This window comes from Protopterus annectens, chromosome 7.part0 (assembly GCF_019279795.1).
Source record: "Protopterus annectens isolate FY-2018-M chromosome 7.part0, PAN1.0, whole genome shotgun sequence".
In the NCBI taxonomy this organism is placed as follows: Eukaryota; Metazoa; Chordata; order Ceratodontiformes; family Protopteridae; genus Protopterus; species Protopterus annectens.
In genome coordinates this window covers 739,449,496-739,466,185 of record NC_056739.1, presented here as the reverse complement: position 1 = coordinate 739,466,185, position 16,690 = coordinate 739,449,496, and the positions used below count along the sequence as shown (strand labels likewise).

The 16,690-nt window shown below is 41.6% G+C and overlaps 1 protein-coding gene across 1 annotated transcript in view; it reads right to left on the bottom strand.

The window, feature by feature from the left end:
• Positions 1–235: 235 nt before the first annotated feature.
• Positions 236–16,690, bottom strand: part of LOC122805844 (C-type lectin-like) — a 37,355-nt gene continuing 20,900 nt past the window's right edge. Inside the window, exons 5-7 of the mRNA XM_044076098.1 lie at positions 12,971–13,085; positions 11,267–11,339; positions 236–507 (exon numbers count right to left, since the gene is read on the bottom strand). Coding sequence (XP_043932033.1) covers positions 435–507; positions 11,267–11,339; positions 12,971–13,085 — 261 coding nt within the window. The 3' untranslated portion in view covers positions 236–434. The remainder of the gene's footprint in view (positions 508–11,266; positions 11,340–12,970; positions 13,086–16,690) is intronic.

Below are 16,690 nucleotides of genomic sequence, written 5' to 3'. Positions count from 1 at the left end.
CAAATGGCTAAACAATCTCTTAAATATGTCATACTTCACACCTAACATTTCAGTTTTATTTTGCATATAAAGTTTTCTACAGATTATAAATGACCACTGCTATTTGGTTATTTTTATATCCATTGTTTAAACTCTCCACTCCTCTCTCTTTCCTTGTATTCAGGCTATCAATTACCTTAAAATGTTACATATGTGAATCTGAAAAAAGTCATTTTACAAAATGATGCAGAAGCAGTTAGGATAACAAATATAACAGCTTTATTTTGTAAAACATTTTATTTGAATGTGCTAAACAATTTAAAAAGCAGCAAATCCAAAGAGCAGGGAATTCAAGAATGATATTGGAGAAACTTCTTGTTGTTTGATTTGCTTGAATGCCAGGGAAGAGAGTGGAATCCTGCTGTGTATTCCTCTGAAGGTTAAAGGATATGAATTTAGTGAGCTGTTTGCAAAGGCCCATGGAGAACGTTGCATCCTTCACATGGTGGTTCAACGGAACATCTGCTACTGCACAGAAAATAAGCGACATGGTTAGTGTAACACACTGGTATGTAGTTGCCATTCAGTTCTGTCTGAAATTTGACACAAGCCCACCCCTCACATCAGTCTGTACTGTTCCTGTTATATTAATATCTGAATTTCTAGTTCCTGCTTATAGTATACAAATACTATTAACACTGCTAGTTTTCAAATGATTTCTTTTTCTGAAAGCACCTATCCTGTTTGTATGCATTACACAGACATCACATATGCAGCTGGACTGGACTCTTAGTTTAGAAACCTGAAAACAATCTGGCCTGATGTGGTAGCAGTCGAAGCTCTGATTGAGAAGCTTGTCTCTAAAATTTAGAATGCAACCCAGTCCTAAATGTGGGGTACTGAAAAGGAGAAAGACTGAGATTCTTAGTTTCATACATACTCACTAATCTATCCACACCAAGACACAGGAATAAACAATTAGTATTCACTAGTCTATTGATCTGTAAGGATATTAAAATGCCTATCCTTACATTCCCATTATAGTTTTTAGCTCTTATGTTTTGTGTATGGATAACCCAGAAGAGGGCAGAACAAGGATATGTTGAGACATTATAATTTTGTCCAGGAATGTTTTGTTTCATATCCTTAACCTATTCTGGTTGCCTTCTAGCTGAACAGAGAACACATTGTTTTAAGGGGGGGGGGGGGGTGGTATTGAAGTGAATGCACCAAAACCTGAATACATATGGGCAGTAGTAGTTTCATGGTCCAAAATTCTTTGGGACTGAAGCTGTAGGGAATGTTTAAATGTATTTAGTTCTTCCATCAGGGTTTTTCCACAGCCAAGCAATTGCATCAAGAGTTCAGAAGTGGCAGTATGGCCTTTGTTTCATTTTCTGCAGAGTTTGACAACACAGTAGCAGATTTGTATACCTCGTTCAACACACTCCATTTTAAACAAGCTGAAGTGGGGGTCTCCAATCTAATGTGCTCTTTGTTTACCTAATGTATGACAAGAATAGCTCAAGGACATGAAACAAAAGCAAACCTGAACAAGGTTACAGCATTTAGAATACAGTTCAGCTTTACTAAGTGTTAGTCATGTGCCCTAAAACTGATAAAATGATCCCCAACATCTCACAAATTTTACAGGCATTATCCCAGTATCTGAAGTTTTATGTTCAAAACCTGGGAACAGTTTGTTTGATTGGCTGAATATTTTATCCCTCCTGTCTTCTTCATCTTCTTTCTTCTTTTCGGCTTTTCCCAGTTAGGGGTCGCCACAGTGGATCACCTGTCTGCTCATGATTGGCAGTGAAGTTTTTTACAGTGTCGAGTTGCCAGCCCGGCACCCACCCTTCCACAGAAGACACACATATGCACTCAATCACTCCTAGGGCCAGTTTAGAGTGTCCAATCCACCTACAGCATGTATTTGGGATGTGGGAGAAAACCGGAGCACCCGGAGGAAACCCACGCAACCACATGGAGGACATGCAGACTCCGCACAGAAGGCACCCCAGCCGAGGATCGAACCAGAGAACCTCTTGCTGTGAGGTGACAACGCTGATCACTGCACCAACGTGGCCGCCACCTGCACCACCACGGCCGCCCCCTGTACTACTGTGGCTGCCCCATTTTATCCCTCCTGTAACTGTCTAATTCTTATCAGGAATTCCCCATCCTTCTTTTCTAAGGAGTATTTCATACGGCCAACAAAAATCCAGAAAGCTGATCAATCACAAGAAACGCATGGGCTCCCTACAAAGCTGTGCAGGCATCTACCGGGACAATCTCTGGATCTTTTTTAGTGGGCCTGCACTTGAACCTTCTTTACCTGCTGGGTAATTTTCATAAGAATAAAGAGAATTCAATGTTTCGCCTTCCAGGCATTTTGCCTCTACTGCAGAGAACCCTAAACTCAGGAAGGATACTCTTCTTTGTATCAATTACATGCCTGTCTCAATTTTAAATATAACAGCAGAATGTATATGTTTGGCAGGTAGTGCAGAGGACTAAGGTTAAGAACTGCTAATGAGCTTCATCCTGCAGTCCAATCTTTGATTCTCTCAGTCTCCATGTGCCTACTGTGGCTGAGCAAGTCACTTAACCAAGCACAGGTTCTAGGTTGCTCCTGAAAAGGGACACATTTTCCAATGAGCTTACCTGGTTAAAAATAAAAATCTTGACCAACACATTCACACTACCTCCTCCTAGATTAACAAGGCAAGTGCAACCTCATGCCTTATAGGAAGTCTTAACTTTTCTCTTGCTCTGCATTATGAATTGCTGTGAAATTGTTAAGCACAAAGCTTCTTATTTTCCAAGCAACAGAAGTACTCAATATTTCCCCCGTCTTCCAGTTGTTAATCAAATGTCTATCAACTGACATTACACAATCCTTATACAGATCAGTCAGTTATAAACTACTTTGCAATACAATACCAGCCCATCCTCTAACATAATGGGAGAAGAATGTTCCCTTAGGGTAGATCATCTCTGTTTGAGGCTGACAAAATGGCACAGCTCAATCTACCTCCTCAGCATACTACAAATATTTGTCTTATGATTCTTATATTTTCGTTTTTGATACATCTCACATTGTGCAGAATGTTGTTGGAAAGGCATAGGGGATAGGTTGGGACTCTTGGCACATATATTTGGAGATGGTCCTAAGTTAACTTGGCGCCTTTTACCACATTTATCTGTGAGCAATATTGCTGGTTGTGGTGCCTGTTCTAGAGAAAAATCCCTGTCTTCTAGGCTTTATTGGTCTAGAGTCTTCTAAATGTCCCTAGAAAGTGTATCACAGAACTCTAAAAGTCCATGGATCCATCATGCCTAAATACCAGTAAAACATATATTGATTAATTCTATGGAAAATGCAAAAATGGAAATCATAGCCATAGCATGTTTAATGGTGAGGGTCAGGCAATATCTAAGCTCTGCTGAGAAACAGGAAATGTACAGAAGGTAAAGCTCACATAGTGCTTATCATGGACTTACAACCTGAGCTAAGCTTTAATATTATGTAATATCTGCTTGATGGCAGAAAGGGAAAATAAGCCTGTCTAATCTGCCTTTTTTAAGAGGATTTAACATTTTGCCTCCACTCCATCCCTATTTTCATAGGTTCATAGGTAGGTACTAGTCTATCGGCCCCTGTCGAGCAGAGCCACCAAAGGGATTCCTGGAGTGTATTTCCTATTTCCCATCCACTTATCAAGATTTTTCTTGAAGAGTGCTAATGAGGAACTTTGCTTGACATAGATGGGTAGCTTGTTCCAGAGTATGGGAAGTCTCTGGAACAGGAATCTATCCCTCCGGCATGTCCTGTTTATTGTAGTGACAAGGTTTAGGTCCCTAGAGCGTGTAGCTCGAAGGGATTGGGATTTCTTTAGGTGTAGCATGTCCAACAGCTCTCGGTTTGACATAGCTTTATATGTTAGGCAGAGATCACCTCGGAGTAGGCGATATGCTACATAGTAAAGCTGGAGTTTTTTGAGACGTCAGTGTAGGGCATCTGTTTGAGGCTAGTAATCCTCTTTGGGAGGTACTTCTGTGGCCTTTCCAGCTGCTGCAGATGTCTTGTGAGGTACATTCCAAAAGGGGCGTTTGTACTCTATAATGGGTCTAATGAGTGATGAGTACAGGGGAACAATGACCTCTTTTTTCCTAGATGAGCACCCTTTTGTGATGAGATGTGCCATGTAGAAGGATTTCCTGACTAATGTGGCAATGTAATTATCAAAGGAAAGACTACTGTCCACCTGGGTCCCCGGATCTTTTATCACACATTCGGCATTAAGTAGACTGCCGTCTATGTGGTAGTTCATGGGTACAGAGTTTTTACCAAAGGAAATGACAATGCACTTTTTGGCATTGAGCTTGAGGCCATGGCTCTGACACCAGACACCTGTCGCAGTGAGGCCTTTTTGTAGGATGTCCACATCATTTGGGGACTCAACTATGGCTCCTAGTTTACAGTCATCTGTGAACATCATTAGCCAAAGGCCTTCTGTGTAAGCCTGTGCTTCAGAGAAGTAGATACCAAACAGGAGAGGTCCTAAGACTGAACCCTGTGGTACTCCACTTGTCACTGGTTTGAAGTCATATTTGGAGTCTGCAACTTTTACAGTGTGGGTTCTGTCAGTGAGCCAACTGGCAACCCATCTTGTGACATAGGGATTTATACCTAGTTTAGTGAGTTTAGCTATAATTCCAGAATGGGGGATGGTGTTGAAAGCCTTGGTGAGGTCAAGATAGGCTGTGTGAACCACCTTACCCTCGTTTACAGCTTTGGTGATTGTCTCAAAGAAGTCAATCAGGTTCAGGAGGCATGATCTGCCTTTCACAAACCTGAACTGGGTGGGGTCCAGAGTTTGGAGGTTACCAATGTCTTTGTTTATGAGTTCCATGATGATATGTTCCATGGCCTTACAGACCAGGCTCATCAGGCTAATAGGGCAATAGTTCCCGGGATCAGTGGTGGCTCTCCCTTTGTGGAGTGGGATAACTGTTGCTGTGCACCATTCAGTGGGCACAAAGCCTGATGTGGGACTATGATTAAACATGGTGCTTAGGTGGGGAGCCAGTTCGTTCTGAAGTTCATGTAAAATGTAGCCTGGAATGTTGTCCAGTCTCATGGATGCTGTGTTTTTGGCTTTAAACAGTGCAGCTTTTACCTGCATAGTTGTGATTACAGGGACTCTGCATTCTTCCTGTATAGATATGGGCCCTTTAGGGGGTGAGAGGTGGGTAAAGTTAGCACTGAACCTGTCTGCTGTGTTTTTGGCTTTAGACAGTGCAGCTTTTACCTGCGTAGTTGTGATTACAGGGACTCTGCATTCTTCCTGTATAGATATGGGCCCTTTAGGGGGTGAGAGGTGAGTAAAGTTAGCACTGAACCTGTCTGCCAGGACTTTGGCAATATCAGTTTGTTCTGTAATTTTCATGCCATTGTGCTGTAACTCAGAGCAGATCTGGGTGTTGCCATTGAGATTCTTGACATAGCTATGGAATGCTTTGTGGTTGTCCTTAGAATCAGTGGCGATTTTGTTTTCATAGCTAGCTTTGGAGGATCTTATAAGGGATATCAGCTTCTTACTGAGGCTGACCAGGGAACTCCTCCACTCATGGGATTTTACTCTCTTTTGCAACAGTTTCTTCCATCTGTTGTAAAGTTTGTTTATTTCAGGCGACTACCAGATTGGCTTCCTTTTTTTGGAGGATAGCATCTTGGCTCTGTTTGGGATAGCACAATCCATGCACTCGTGTAAGTGCTTATAGAGTGCATCTGTGTAAGATTCAGCAGTTGTAACTGTATTGTCCATCTGCATGGGTGTCATGAAGTTCACATCTTTTGTCTTAAAAAGCATGAAGTTGGCTTTGGAGAAATTTTTTACCTTGACTTCCTTAATGGGGGGTGGGGGCGGGGTGTGGATATCTAGGGTGATTAGCTTATGGTTGGATCTGACCAATGAGGAGATGACTTCAGGTGTGGAACACCGGTCACTCATGCTGGTAATGACTAGGTCTAGGATATTGTTGCCTCTGGTGGGGGTGTGGATAAGTTGATCCAGGGCACTGGAATTTATGAATTCCAGAAAGCGTTGAGTGAAGGAGTTGGTACATGAGTAGTTTTCCCAGTTAATGGTGGGGTAGTTGAAATTGCCCATTATTAGTGTGTTTGGTTGAACCCTAATATTTTCCAGTATATCAAGAAAAGAGGAGTAGGAATCCTGGGGCATGGTGGGGGATCTGTAGCAAGCTACAATTTGGATTGCAGTTTTGCCCAGAGTTAATTGCACTTGGATAACCTCGGATGCATTATGCTGAGCAACAAGCCTGGAGGTGTGGATATCTTTAATGAATATGGACACACCTCCACCTTTGGTGTTCCGGTCCAGGTTAGGTGGCCGAAAAGTGTGGTATGAGTTATAGCCTGGTAATGCCGGGGTGCTCACTGGAGCCTTGAACTAGGTCTCAGTCACTGCACAGATAACGATGTTCTCCAGTTTAAGGAGTGCCTCAAGGGAGTGCATTTTGAGGTTTAGACTTCTAGCACTGAGTAGCATTACCCTCAGTTTTTGCTTGCCTGTTCCTGTTACGGTGGTGAATTTGTCATTTGAACCTTGTCTAAAAGGCACTATAGGAGCAGCAAGATCCTTAGCCAATATCCAGAATCCCAGGGGTGACAGGTGCAGGCCATCTCTGGCAAAGCATCATGGTCTGTCGACCATGTCGTCCCAGGCAGACAGATACTGGATCCCCTTAGAATGACACCAGAAGCTTAGCCAATTGTTGAAGTCAATCATTTTGTCCTTGTACTCCGGTATCATTCTGGGCGATGGCAGGATGCTACTCAGGGCTAGGGCATACCTTCCTGGGCTACAAGATCGGAGAGCTCTTCCATGTTTCTTTTCATGTAGTCCAGGGAGGTAAGTCTCAGGTCATTCACACCAACATAGACAATGACAGAGTCATATTTGTACTTATTGTGGAGTGACCTGAGTGCATGGGTTACGTGGCGGATCCTGGCACCTGACAGGCAGCTGACAGTAACCCTCTCCTTGTTTAGCCTGCTGAGTGGGACATCAGTGTGCCTGACTATAGAGTCACTGATGACTAGTGTGTTGGGTACATTGTTTTGCCTTATGGGCTGTAGTTGAGTGGCACACTGAGTCTGTGGGCTATGTGTCATTTGGGTTGTGTTGAGGGTGGAGGTTGCTTGCATTTCTGCTTTGGAGGACTCTGTTGCTTGAGCAGACTATTATTGAGAGCCTCCGCAAATGTTTTTGTGTTTCTATGTGTGGATTTTGGTGGTGTAGGTTTAGTGGGACTATGTGATGAGTGTGGTGTGGTGCAAGTGTTTACCTTCTCCTCTTGACTGTCAAGTTAAGTCTTGGTTGGAGAGAGCTTTACTTTCAGTTTGGCTAGATAAGTGCATCTCTCACAGGTGGTGGTGTTGGGTGGTAGGAGGAGAGGGTTGTCTGTGTGCATGAGGCAATTGCTACATTGCCCCAAGATGCCCAGATTCATCAGATAGACAGGAGAGAACACTGGGAGCTGACCCTTGGACATGCCTGAAAAAAAACTACTTTCGACTAGACAAGTGAGGAAAGTGAGTATAAGAGATTTTTTTCTCTAAGCAAGTGAGGGAAGTAATTACAAAAACTGTTTTCCTCTAGGTAAAGAGGAAGGTTGAGTGCTGTAGTAATTTGTAGCTTATTTAGTGCTAACAACAAGTTCTGAACAAGTGCTGAGCACAAATAAGCAAATTCAAGTGCTAAAACTAAGAATTTGTACCTGGATCTTGTGGTAGATAGGCTACCTAGTGCTTATCATTCCCACTGATAAGCTAGAATGCTTCCCTCCAACACAGAAAGGCTTGGGGGACTCAGAAGCTTACAAACAGTCCTGGATACAGCAAATCTGTATCTGGACTAGACTAGTTACAGGAAAAGTGGGAAACAAGCACAAATGCTGGCTTTTATACCAGAAAGTTGAAAGAGATGGAAAAACTTCCCAAATGGCCAATAAACTACAATTTCTGGGCCAGAAACCACTCCTGTGGTAGATAGGCTACCTAGTGCTTACCACTCCCACTGATAAGCTAGAAGGCTTCCTTCCAACACAGAAAGGCTTGGGGGGGATCAGAAGCTTACAAGCAGTCCTGGATACAGCAAATCTGTATCTGGACTAGACTAGTTACAGGAAAGGTGGGAAACAAGCGTAAATGCTGGCTTTTAAACCAGAAGGTTGAAAGAGATAGAAAAACTGCCCAAACGGCCAATAAATTACAATTTCTGGACCAGAAACCACTCGTGTGGTAGATAGGCTACCTAGTGCTTACCACTCCCAGTGGTAAGCTAGAAAGCTTCCCTCCAACACAGAAAGGCTTGGGGGACTCAGAAGCTTACAAACAGACCTGGATATATCAAATCTGTATCTGGACTAGACTAGTTACAAGAAAGATGGGAAACAAGCCCAAACATGAGCTTTTAAACCAGTAAGTTGAAAGAGATGGAAAAACTGCCAAATGGCCAATAAACTACAATTTGTGGACCAGAAACCACTCTTGTGTTAGATAGGCTACCTAGTGCTTACCACTCCCACTGATAAACTTGAAGGCTTCCCTCCAACACAGAAATGCTTGGGGTACTCAGAAGCTTACAAACAGTCATGGATACAGCAAATCTGTATCTGGACTAGACTAGTTACAGGAAAGGTGGGAAACAAGCGCAAATGCAGGCTTTTACACTAGAAAGTTGAAATAGATGGAAAAACTGCCCAAACGGCCAATAAACTACAATGTTTGGGCCAGAAACCACTCTTGTGTTAGATAGGCTACCTAGCACTTACCACTCCCACTGATAAGCTAGAAGGGTTCCCTCCAACACAGAAAGGCTTTGGGAGCTCAGAACTTACAAACAGTCCTGGTTATAGCAAATCTGTATCTGGACTATACTAGTTACAGGAAAAGCAGGAAACAAGCTTAGAAAAAAAAATGTTTTTGGAAAGTGGAAAGGGAGAAAGGAGAAACAGAAGATAATTCAAAATGAAGGACCTAAGTGGCTTGCCCTTCACAAATGTTCTCTCTGCATTAGATAGAGTGAGCTAGTGACACTAGACTGGAATAGAGCTGGGATAGAGATGAACAGATGGGACTGGTAGGAGTGTCTGAAGTCAAAATATGATCTCACTGTACTCGGTTGAGTGAGCAAATGAGATAGACCCAGGAGGAGTGTTCAAACACAAATTTACAGTAGGGGTGGGCGATTCCAAAGCCACCAAGATTGCAGAGACAGAGAGAGACCACAGTATTTTATGAAACAATTAAATAGAAAAATAAGTAACTACATAGAGGCACAAACACAATATTTAATGAAACAATTAAATAGACAGAAAAATGAAATGCAGTACAATCTTTAACACTGCAAGTTTGTACTTAACTCGGGTAGTAATGCAGTTGATTGTATGTTTTTTGCAAGTAAACCAGGCCTTCTTCATTGCTTCTATAGATTCCCTGCCCATCACCTATTCCAGTAATCCATTACATTGGTCTACCACTCTCTTTGTGAAAAACAAATTAATTTTGGAGATCCAGGGAATAGAAAAAATAATGTGTGAAGGAAATTTTATATGAAACTTTCAGAAATTCAGCATAGAGTATGTCAGTTCCTGCTCTGCTATATAAAGTGACATGTTTTAACAGTCTGTTTTTTATTGTTAATGTGATAGAACTGAAAGAGAGCTTAGGTATATTAATGTCTCATGGGGGAACTTGTATATTACATGAAACAATGTCACTGCATTCCATATGTTGGAATTGTTTAGCTAAGACAGCTGAATATAATACTGGTTGCTATAATTTTAGGATCTATGAAATCTCTTCAAGCTGGATTGAGAGGTAGTTGGGGCGCCTCCTAGATATCTGAATTTTCTCCAGAAATTCTTGGGGTCCCCGGAGGAGTTTAGCCACTTTATTTTTATAGGAAATGTACCTTTGCTTGAAAATGAAAAATTTATTTCTATTCCTTTCTGAGTGTTATATAGTTTTCCAGTCATCCAGGATTCATGTGTTGTCATAAGAACATGCTCTGTTTTTTTTTTCATTCATTAGTTATAAGATTTTGGAGATAAGTCATGAGGCTGACTGATAGTTAAATCTCATATCATCATATATACAATGCACTAGTATTAATTCAGGAGCTGTATGGCAAGAAAACACCAAACCTCTCAACTGTTCCTAATTTTGGCTAACAAATTTTGCTCCACCTTGCAGAACTAATAATCATCACAGACTTACTTTACTTTAGAAAATACATATCAATTCATATGCTCCTTTTCCTATTGCATTTTATAGTTAATAGTACCAGAATTCAAAAAAGTGTCACTATTTTGGAACATTTTTTCACCAATTTTAGTTTTTGCTTTGCCCTTAATTCTAAAGATAAGATGTTAAAAGCTATGGAGAAACTAGAGGTGAAGGGGTAAAAACTCCCTTAACAGGCTTTGTGACTGGTGAAAAATAACTAATTATTTACATGAGGACTGTACTGTCTCTCATACAGCCTGTAAAGGGGGCTACTGCCACCCTTAACTCTCCGCATAATCATTACAGTATTAATTTGTGATGTATAACTGCAACAGATTACAAACAGCTGCTTGGCAAGAGATGATAGGGGTTAAGGGGGCATTAGCATCCTTACTTTATTATATTTTTTGTTGTGCTGTTAACAGTGACTTGGTATTAGCATCCTTATTGTATTATATTTTTGTTGGCACCATAGCTACTGAGATAAACAGGAGCTGAAGATGTGGCAAATAATCAATTATCTAATGTATGCATGAGGTGGGTGGTGCATATGTGGACTTTGGTACTGCACAGCCAATTATCTAATGTCTGCACGAGGTGGGTGGTGCATAGGTGGAGTTTGGTACTGCATATCCCATGTGGTGCTTCTTTGAGATATAGCTGAGAAATCAGCAAATGAAGGACATATTGTTAACGTTTAATGGCATTAAAAACTATTCCAAAGCAAATGTATCTAACAGTTAACTAAAACAACATAGTGAATGCAGTGCAAACTATTGTTGGAAACTATCAACAAAGTGAAAACAATGCCATCCAATGATGAAAACTAAACAGAGTCAAATAGCATATAGTAATTATAACAGAAAAATATGCCCCGTCACAGTGGTGAACTTCTTACAGTCAGTAAACTATTTGAAATGTTTCAGAATGAAGAGCAAGTGGTTCAAAAACTAACACTCAACTCACCTTTTATTCAGCTCTTGCTTGCATATAAAGGGAAAATTGGAGGAGATTGAGTAGTCATTCCAGATAACGTCCCCTGTAGAGAACATAAGATAAAATACTTAGTGCCTCACTGGTAAACTAAGGACAAAATACTGCACATGAAAGCAAACATGCTATTGAAAGCACACACAAACTGTAAATGGGAGAAAAACAGTAATATAATATAGTGGGAAATGTGCACCATGGTATTACAGGGTCTGCTTTATGGCCATATTGCCAGGTGTCAATAACTGCGGCCAAGGACAATCAGGTACAATGATAAATCTGGTCACTCATAGACACATATACCCTATCAAAATAACCCTGCCACTTTGCCATAGTTCTGCACCACAGACACACATACCCTACCACAGTACCAGAAGTGCATATACCCTGCCTCACTGTCACAGAAACACATACCCTGCCACTGTGCCTCAGACATGAACCCTGCTTCTGTACCATAGGCAAACATTCCCTGTCTCATTGCTACATGCATGTGCCTTACTTTTGTGCCATAGACACATATCCTGCCAATGTGTCATGGAAACATACCTTGCCACTGTACCACACCCTCTCTCGCACACATACACACCTTGTCTCTGTACCACAGGTACATTCTATAGTATTGCTCACAAATATAAATATCCTGTCTCAGAATGCAATGAACATACTCTGCTTCTTTGTCACTCGGTGCAAAACTTAGGCACGTAGTAAGAGACACATACTCTTCTTCTGTAATACATCTACCCTGCCTCTGTGCTACAAGCACTTATTCCTTCTCTGTGCCATACACAGCCTGTACCTTTGCCACAGACACATACCCTGTTCCTGTTCCACATGCATGTACCACCTGCCTTAGTATCACTCATTGCTGAACCTAATGAGCTACTACCACAGAAACTCATGTCTATGTGCCACAGATTCATTCCTTGCCACTGCACCACTGGCAGTCATTCTGCCTCTTTAACAAGTCATACACTTATGCTACAGGCACTCTGCCTCCATGCCTCAGTCATACCTTCCATGGTACCACAGATACTCTGCCTCTATGCCAGACTCATTCCCTGTCACTATGCATTTCATTGCTGAATATATTCTGCCACTAACACAGACAAAGAAAAATATTCTTACTCTCTGTGGCACACAGCTGGTGATATGAACATACTGCCTTAATGCAACAAAAATATCATGCTTTGATTTTTCTGAATTTTTTTATTTGCTTTTATTCTGTTCCTATTCTTTAGATTTTAAATATTTGCTGCATACTTGTCCTTCCTTCATCTGGAAAACAAAGACAAAACTGCTGCCTTCCATGTTCAAATTCTGCCAGAGCTGTATATTCTTCACCAGACACGAGATCCCCAACATTCAGCTATGATTCCTTCCTCTCCCATTACTGAACCAAATAATGAGACAGTAAGAGACATATGCTAGTACTGGCGAATGTGGGGATCAGTAATACAGATGTGGGTAAAAGCCAAAGTGCCATCATCATTGTTACCTGTAGCCCCCTTGTCCAATCTGCCTGATACCAGCAGCTATGATATTAAGATACAAAAAGAAAACTTCCTGTTACTGTCATTCCATAAAAAGTGTGCTAGTACTCAGCACCCTGTCTGTCTGTACCCATTTAATTACCTTAGGGACGGGGCTAGGGATATGCCTCCATCTCCCCAGAAGACTCACCATTCTGAAGGATACAGGAACCCACGTAGTGCTCCCCAGGAAGGCTGCTAGGCTTGCCCTGACCGAATCTTCGGAAAGCCATCTCTGTGCCATCAGTCCACATAAACTTGCCTTCCTGTTAACAAGCGAGGAAACAACCAAGGTTTATTTTGTGACTTCGGTAATACTGACTTTTTTTTTTAATCATTTGTATGTTGGCATTTTACTGTTCACCAGTTCTGTTACTAGCAAAAATGCTATGTCGTGATATCTTTCAGTTTTATGTAAAATTTTACAATATTACTTCAGACTGTAAATGCACACAAACCCAGTCAACAAAACTTAAATAAGTAAATAAATATATATGTATATGTATATGTATATATATATATATATATATATATATATATATATATATATATAGGCATATACACACAACCAGATTACAAACATGCATGAATATATTGTGCCTTGTTCTCATTTAAAGAACAATTTAAAATAAGATTTGTATGACTACTTCACTATGTACTAGTAAAATCACATTGCATTATTCTCTGTTGTCCCTACAATGTCCTCACATTAGAACAACAGTAAAATAAGTGACCATTAATAAAAAACTCTAACAAACATCACATGAAATTGGAGCCTGAGTCATGTGTATTTTACAAAACAGATGCCAACCTACGGGTGTTATAGGTTTATTCCTAGCGACATTGCCAGTGACCATGGAAACATAGGATTCTTAGTGCTGTCAGGTTGCTAGGGAGGGATGGGATGAAATGATCAACTGCCAGCTCACATTCCCAGGAGGATGAGGTACAAATAAGTTCTACTGCCCCATGGAGGAAGGTGGAGGTAGGGTCATAGGTTCATAGGTAGATACTAGGCTATCGGCCCCAGGCCTATATAAGCCTAGCCATAAAGTTTCCCTAGCTTTAGCCACCCAGAATTCTATTTATCTGTGCCCCTGTTGAGCAGAGCCACAGAAGTGATCCCTGAGGTAAATTTCCTATTTCCCATCCAGTTGTCCAGATTTTTCTTAAGTAGGGGCAGTGAGGTGATCTGTTTGACATGAATGGGTAGCTTTTTCCAGAGTATGGGAAGTCTCTGAGACAGGAACCTATCCCTCCAGCAAGTTCTGTTTATTGTGATGACAAGGTTAAGGTCTCTGGAGCATGTGGCCTGCAGGGATTGGGATTTTTCTAAGTGTAGCATGTCCAGTAGCTCTGGGTTTGACATGGCTTTGTATGCTAGGCAGAGATCGCCTCTGAGTAGGCGATATGTGACAGAGTAGAGCTGGAGTTTCTTAAGACAGTCTGCATAGAGCATTTGTTTGAGGCCGGTGATCCTCTTTGTGAGGTATTTCTGCAGTCTTTCCAGTTGCTGCAAATGTCTTGTGAGGTACATCCCAAACAGGGCGTTGTACTCTATAATAGGTCTAATGAGGGCTGAGTAGAGGGGGACAATGACCTCTTTTTTTCTGGATGAGAAACCTTTTGTGATGAGGTGTGCCACATAGAAGGACTTCCTGACCACCATGGCTATATGGTTATCAAAGGAGAGACTACTGTCTACCTGTGTCCCTAGGTCTCATTTCACACTTTCGGTGTTGAGTGGACTACCGCCTATGTGGTAGTTCATTGGCACAGAGTTTTTCCCAAAGGGGATGACTATGCACTTTTTGGCATTGAGCTTGAGGCCGCAGCTTTGACATTAGGCATCTGTCTCAGTGAGGCCCTTGTGTAGAATGTCCACATCCTTGGGGGATTCAATAATGGCTCCCAGTTTGGAGTCATCAGCGAACTTGGTTAGCCATAAGCCCTTTGTGTTGGCTTGGACTTCCAAGAAGTAGATCCCAAACAGGAGGGGACTCAGGACTGAACCCTGTGGTACTCCACTTGTCACTGGTCTGGAGATGGATTTGGAATTGGCTACGTTCACAGTGTGGGTTCTGTCGTTGAGCCAGTTGGGCACCCACCGCGTTACATAGGGGTTTATGCCCAATTTTGTGAGTTTATCCATACTGCAGCATAAGCACATGTTGGTGCTGAAACCCCTCCTTTAGATGCGGCATGCATACAGAAATGTACACACGCTACAATCTCAACACACCATCAGTAAACTAAGGTTAAAAGTACCCCCACTAAAGATTTTTATAGAGATGGTTGTTGTATATGCTGATGGCATGATATAGAAACAGTCAGTTACTGTTAAGTAGAGGTACAGGGGCTATTTTTAGGGCTTTAATATTTGGAGAAGTGTGAAAAACAGGAGTCAGTAACAATGAACTGTAAAAAATGAATAAATATTGTACATAATGTGTAGCCAGTAAGAAACAACTTGCCTGTCTCAAAGCAGGCATCACCCCCTTTCTAGCATTGTAAGTGTGAGCCTAAGGAATGGCTATGGCATGCTTTAGAAACTGGGCTTTGCAGGTGAGTGACCACTTTATGGTCACCAATCCACTGACTCTAAACCCACGTCAGGTTGTCATACATCTGAGTAACAAATAGCTATTAATTTATGGAAAGCAGGGTCACTCCCCTATGAGATGCATAATGGTTAGGATAAAACATGTAAGTCATGGGTCAGTACAGCATTGGTGACATCAGTTTAATTTGAAAGATGTCAGTAAGCATACCTCTCAACCTCTTAGTGCAAAAATTCTGGACAAAGCCTGTCATAATGGGGGGGGGGTCAAAGGCTCAAAAATAGGGACACATTTTAAATATTGCTCTTACAAACTTAGAAAGTTGATAGAATAACATGATTTGTGTTAGCATGCATTTTCTGAAGGATATGAAGTCTGAATCTCAAATGCATGCCATTATTTAGTGACTTTAATCCTTAGATATTAGGAACAATCAAAAATATGAGGCAAAAATCTGGACATTCTGTGAAAATCTGTACAGTTGAGAGGTATGCATAAGGGATCCTGAAAAATGCAAATCAACCATGTGTTATATAAATAAATGTGTGTGTTTGTGTGTGTGTGTGTGTGTGTGTGTGTGTGTGTGTGTGTGTGTGTGTGTGTGTGTGTGTGTGTGTGTGCGCGTGTATGTGTGAAGGTGTAGGCACATGTTTGTATGACTGTATGTATGTATTTACCTGAAGATTTTGTAAGAAAAAAACTTCTGGGGCTTACAGTAGGCATCACTCTTAAACTGCTATATTAGATAATGACAGTTACTACACAGGAGTAAGGCTATATGTTGTTAACAAGCTGCTTCATGTAGTCCCAGCATTTAATTCCCACAGTCTTCATTTGCCTACTTTATGATTTTTGAGCAGGTCACTTAATTAGACAGTGCTATAGGGAAACTGGTCTAAGCCCCTCAATGGATGCTCGGGCTCGCTCCGCGCCCCACCCTGCCCCCTATTCTCACCCGCCCCCACTACCTCTGCATTTATTAGGTCATTAAGCCCATCCCCCTTATCACCAACCAATCACAACTGTCCCTCACTCTGATACTTCTCCCTCCCATTTCTCTGTCTGTCTATACTACTAGGCTACTCCCCCTGTCCGCCCACCCACCAACCTCTCTCCATTAACACTCTATACTCCCCCCTCCAGCTTTTTACATACCCATTATACCAAGGTAATTCCCCCAGCTCACTACACTCACCAACCTCTCCCCACACCATGGCTAGAAACTCTTTTACTACCCTCCCCTTCATATCATTACTCCTTATTATACCTTATCTTCTAACAAGTTATGAAACTCTAGCCCTAGCAGGAGC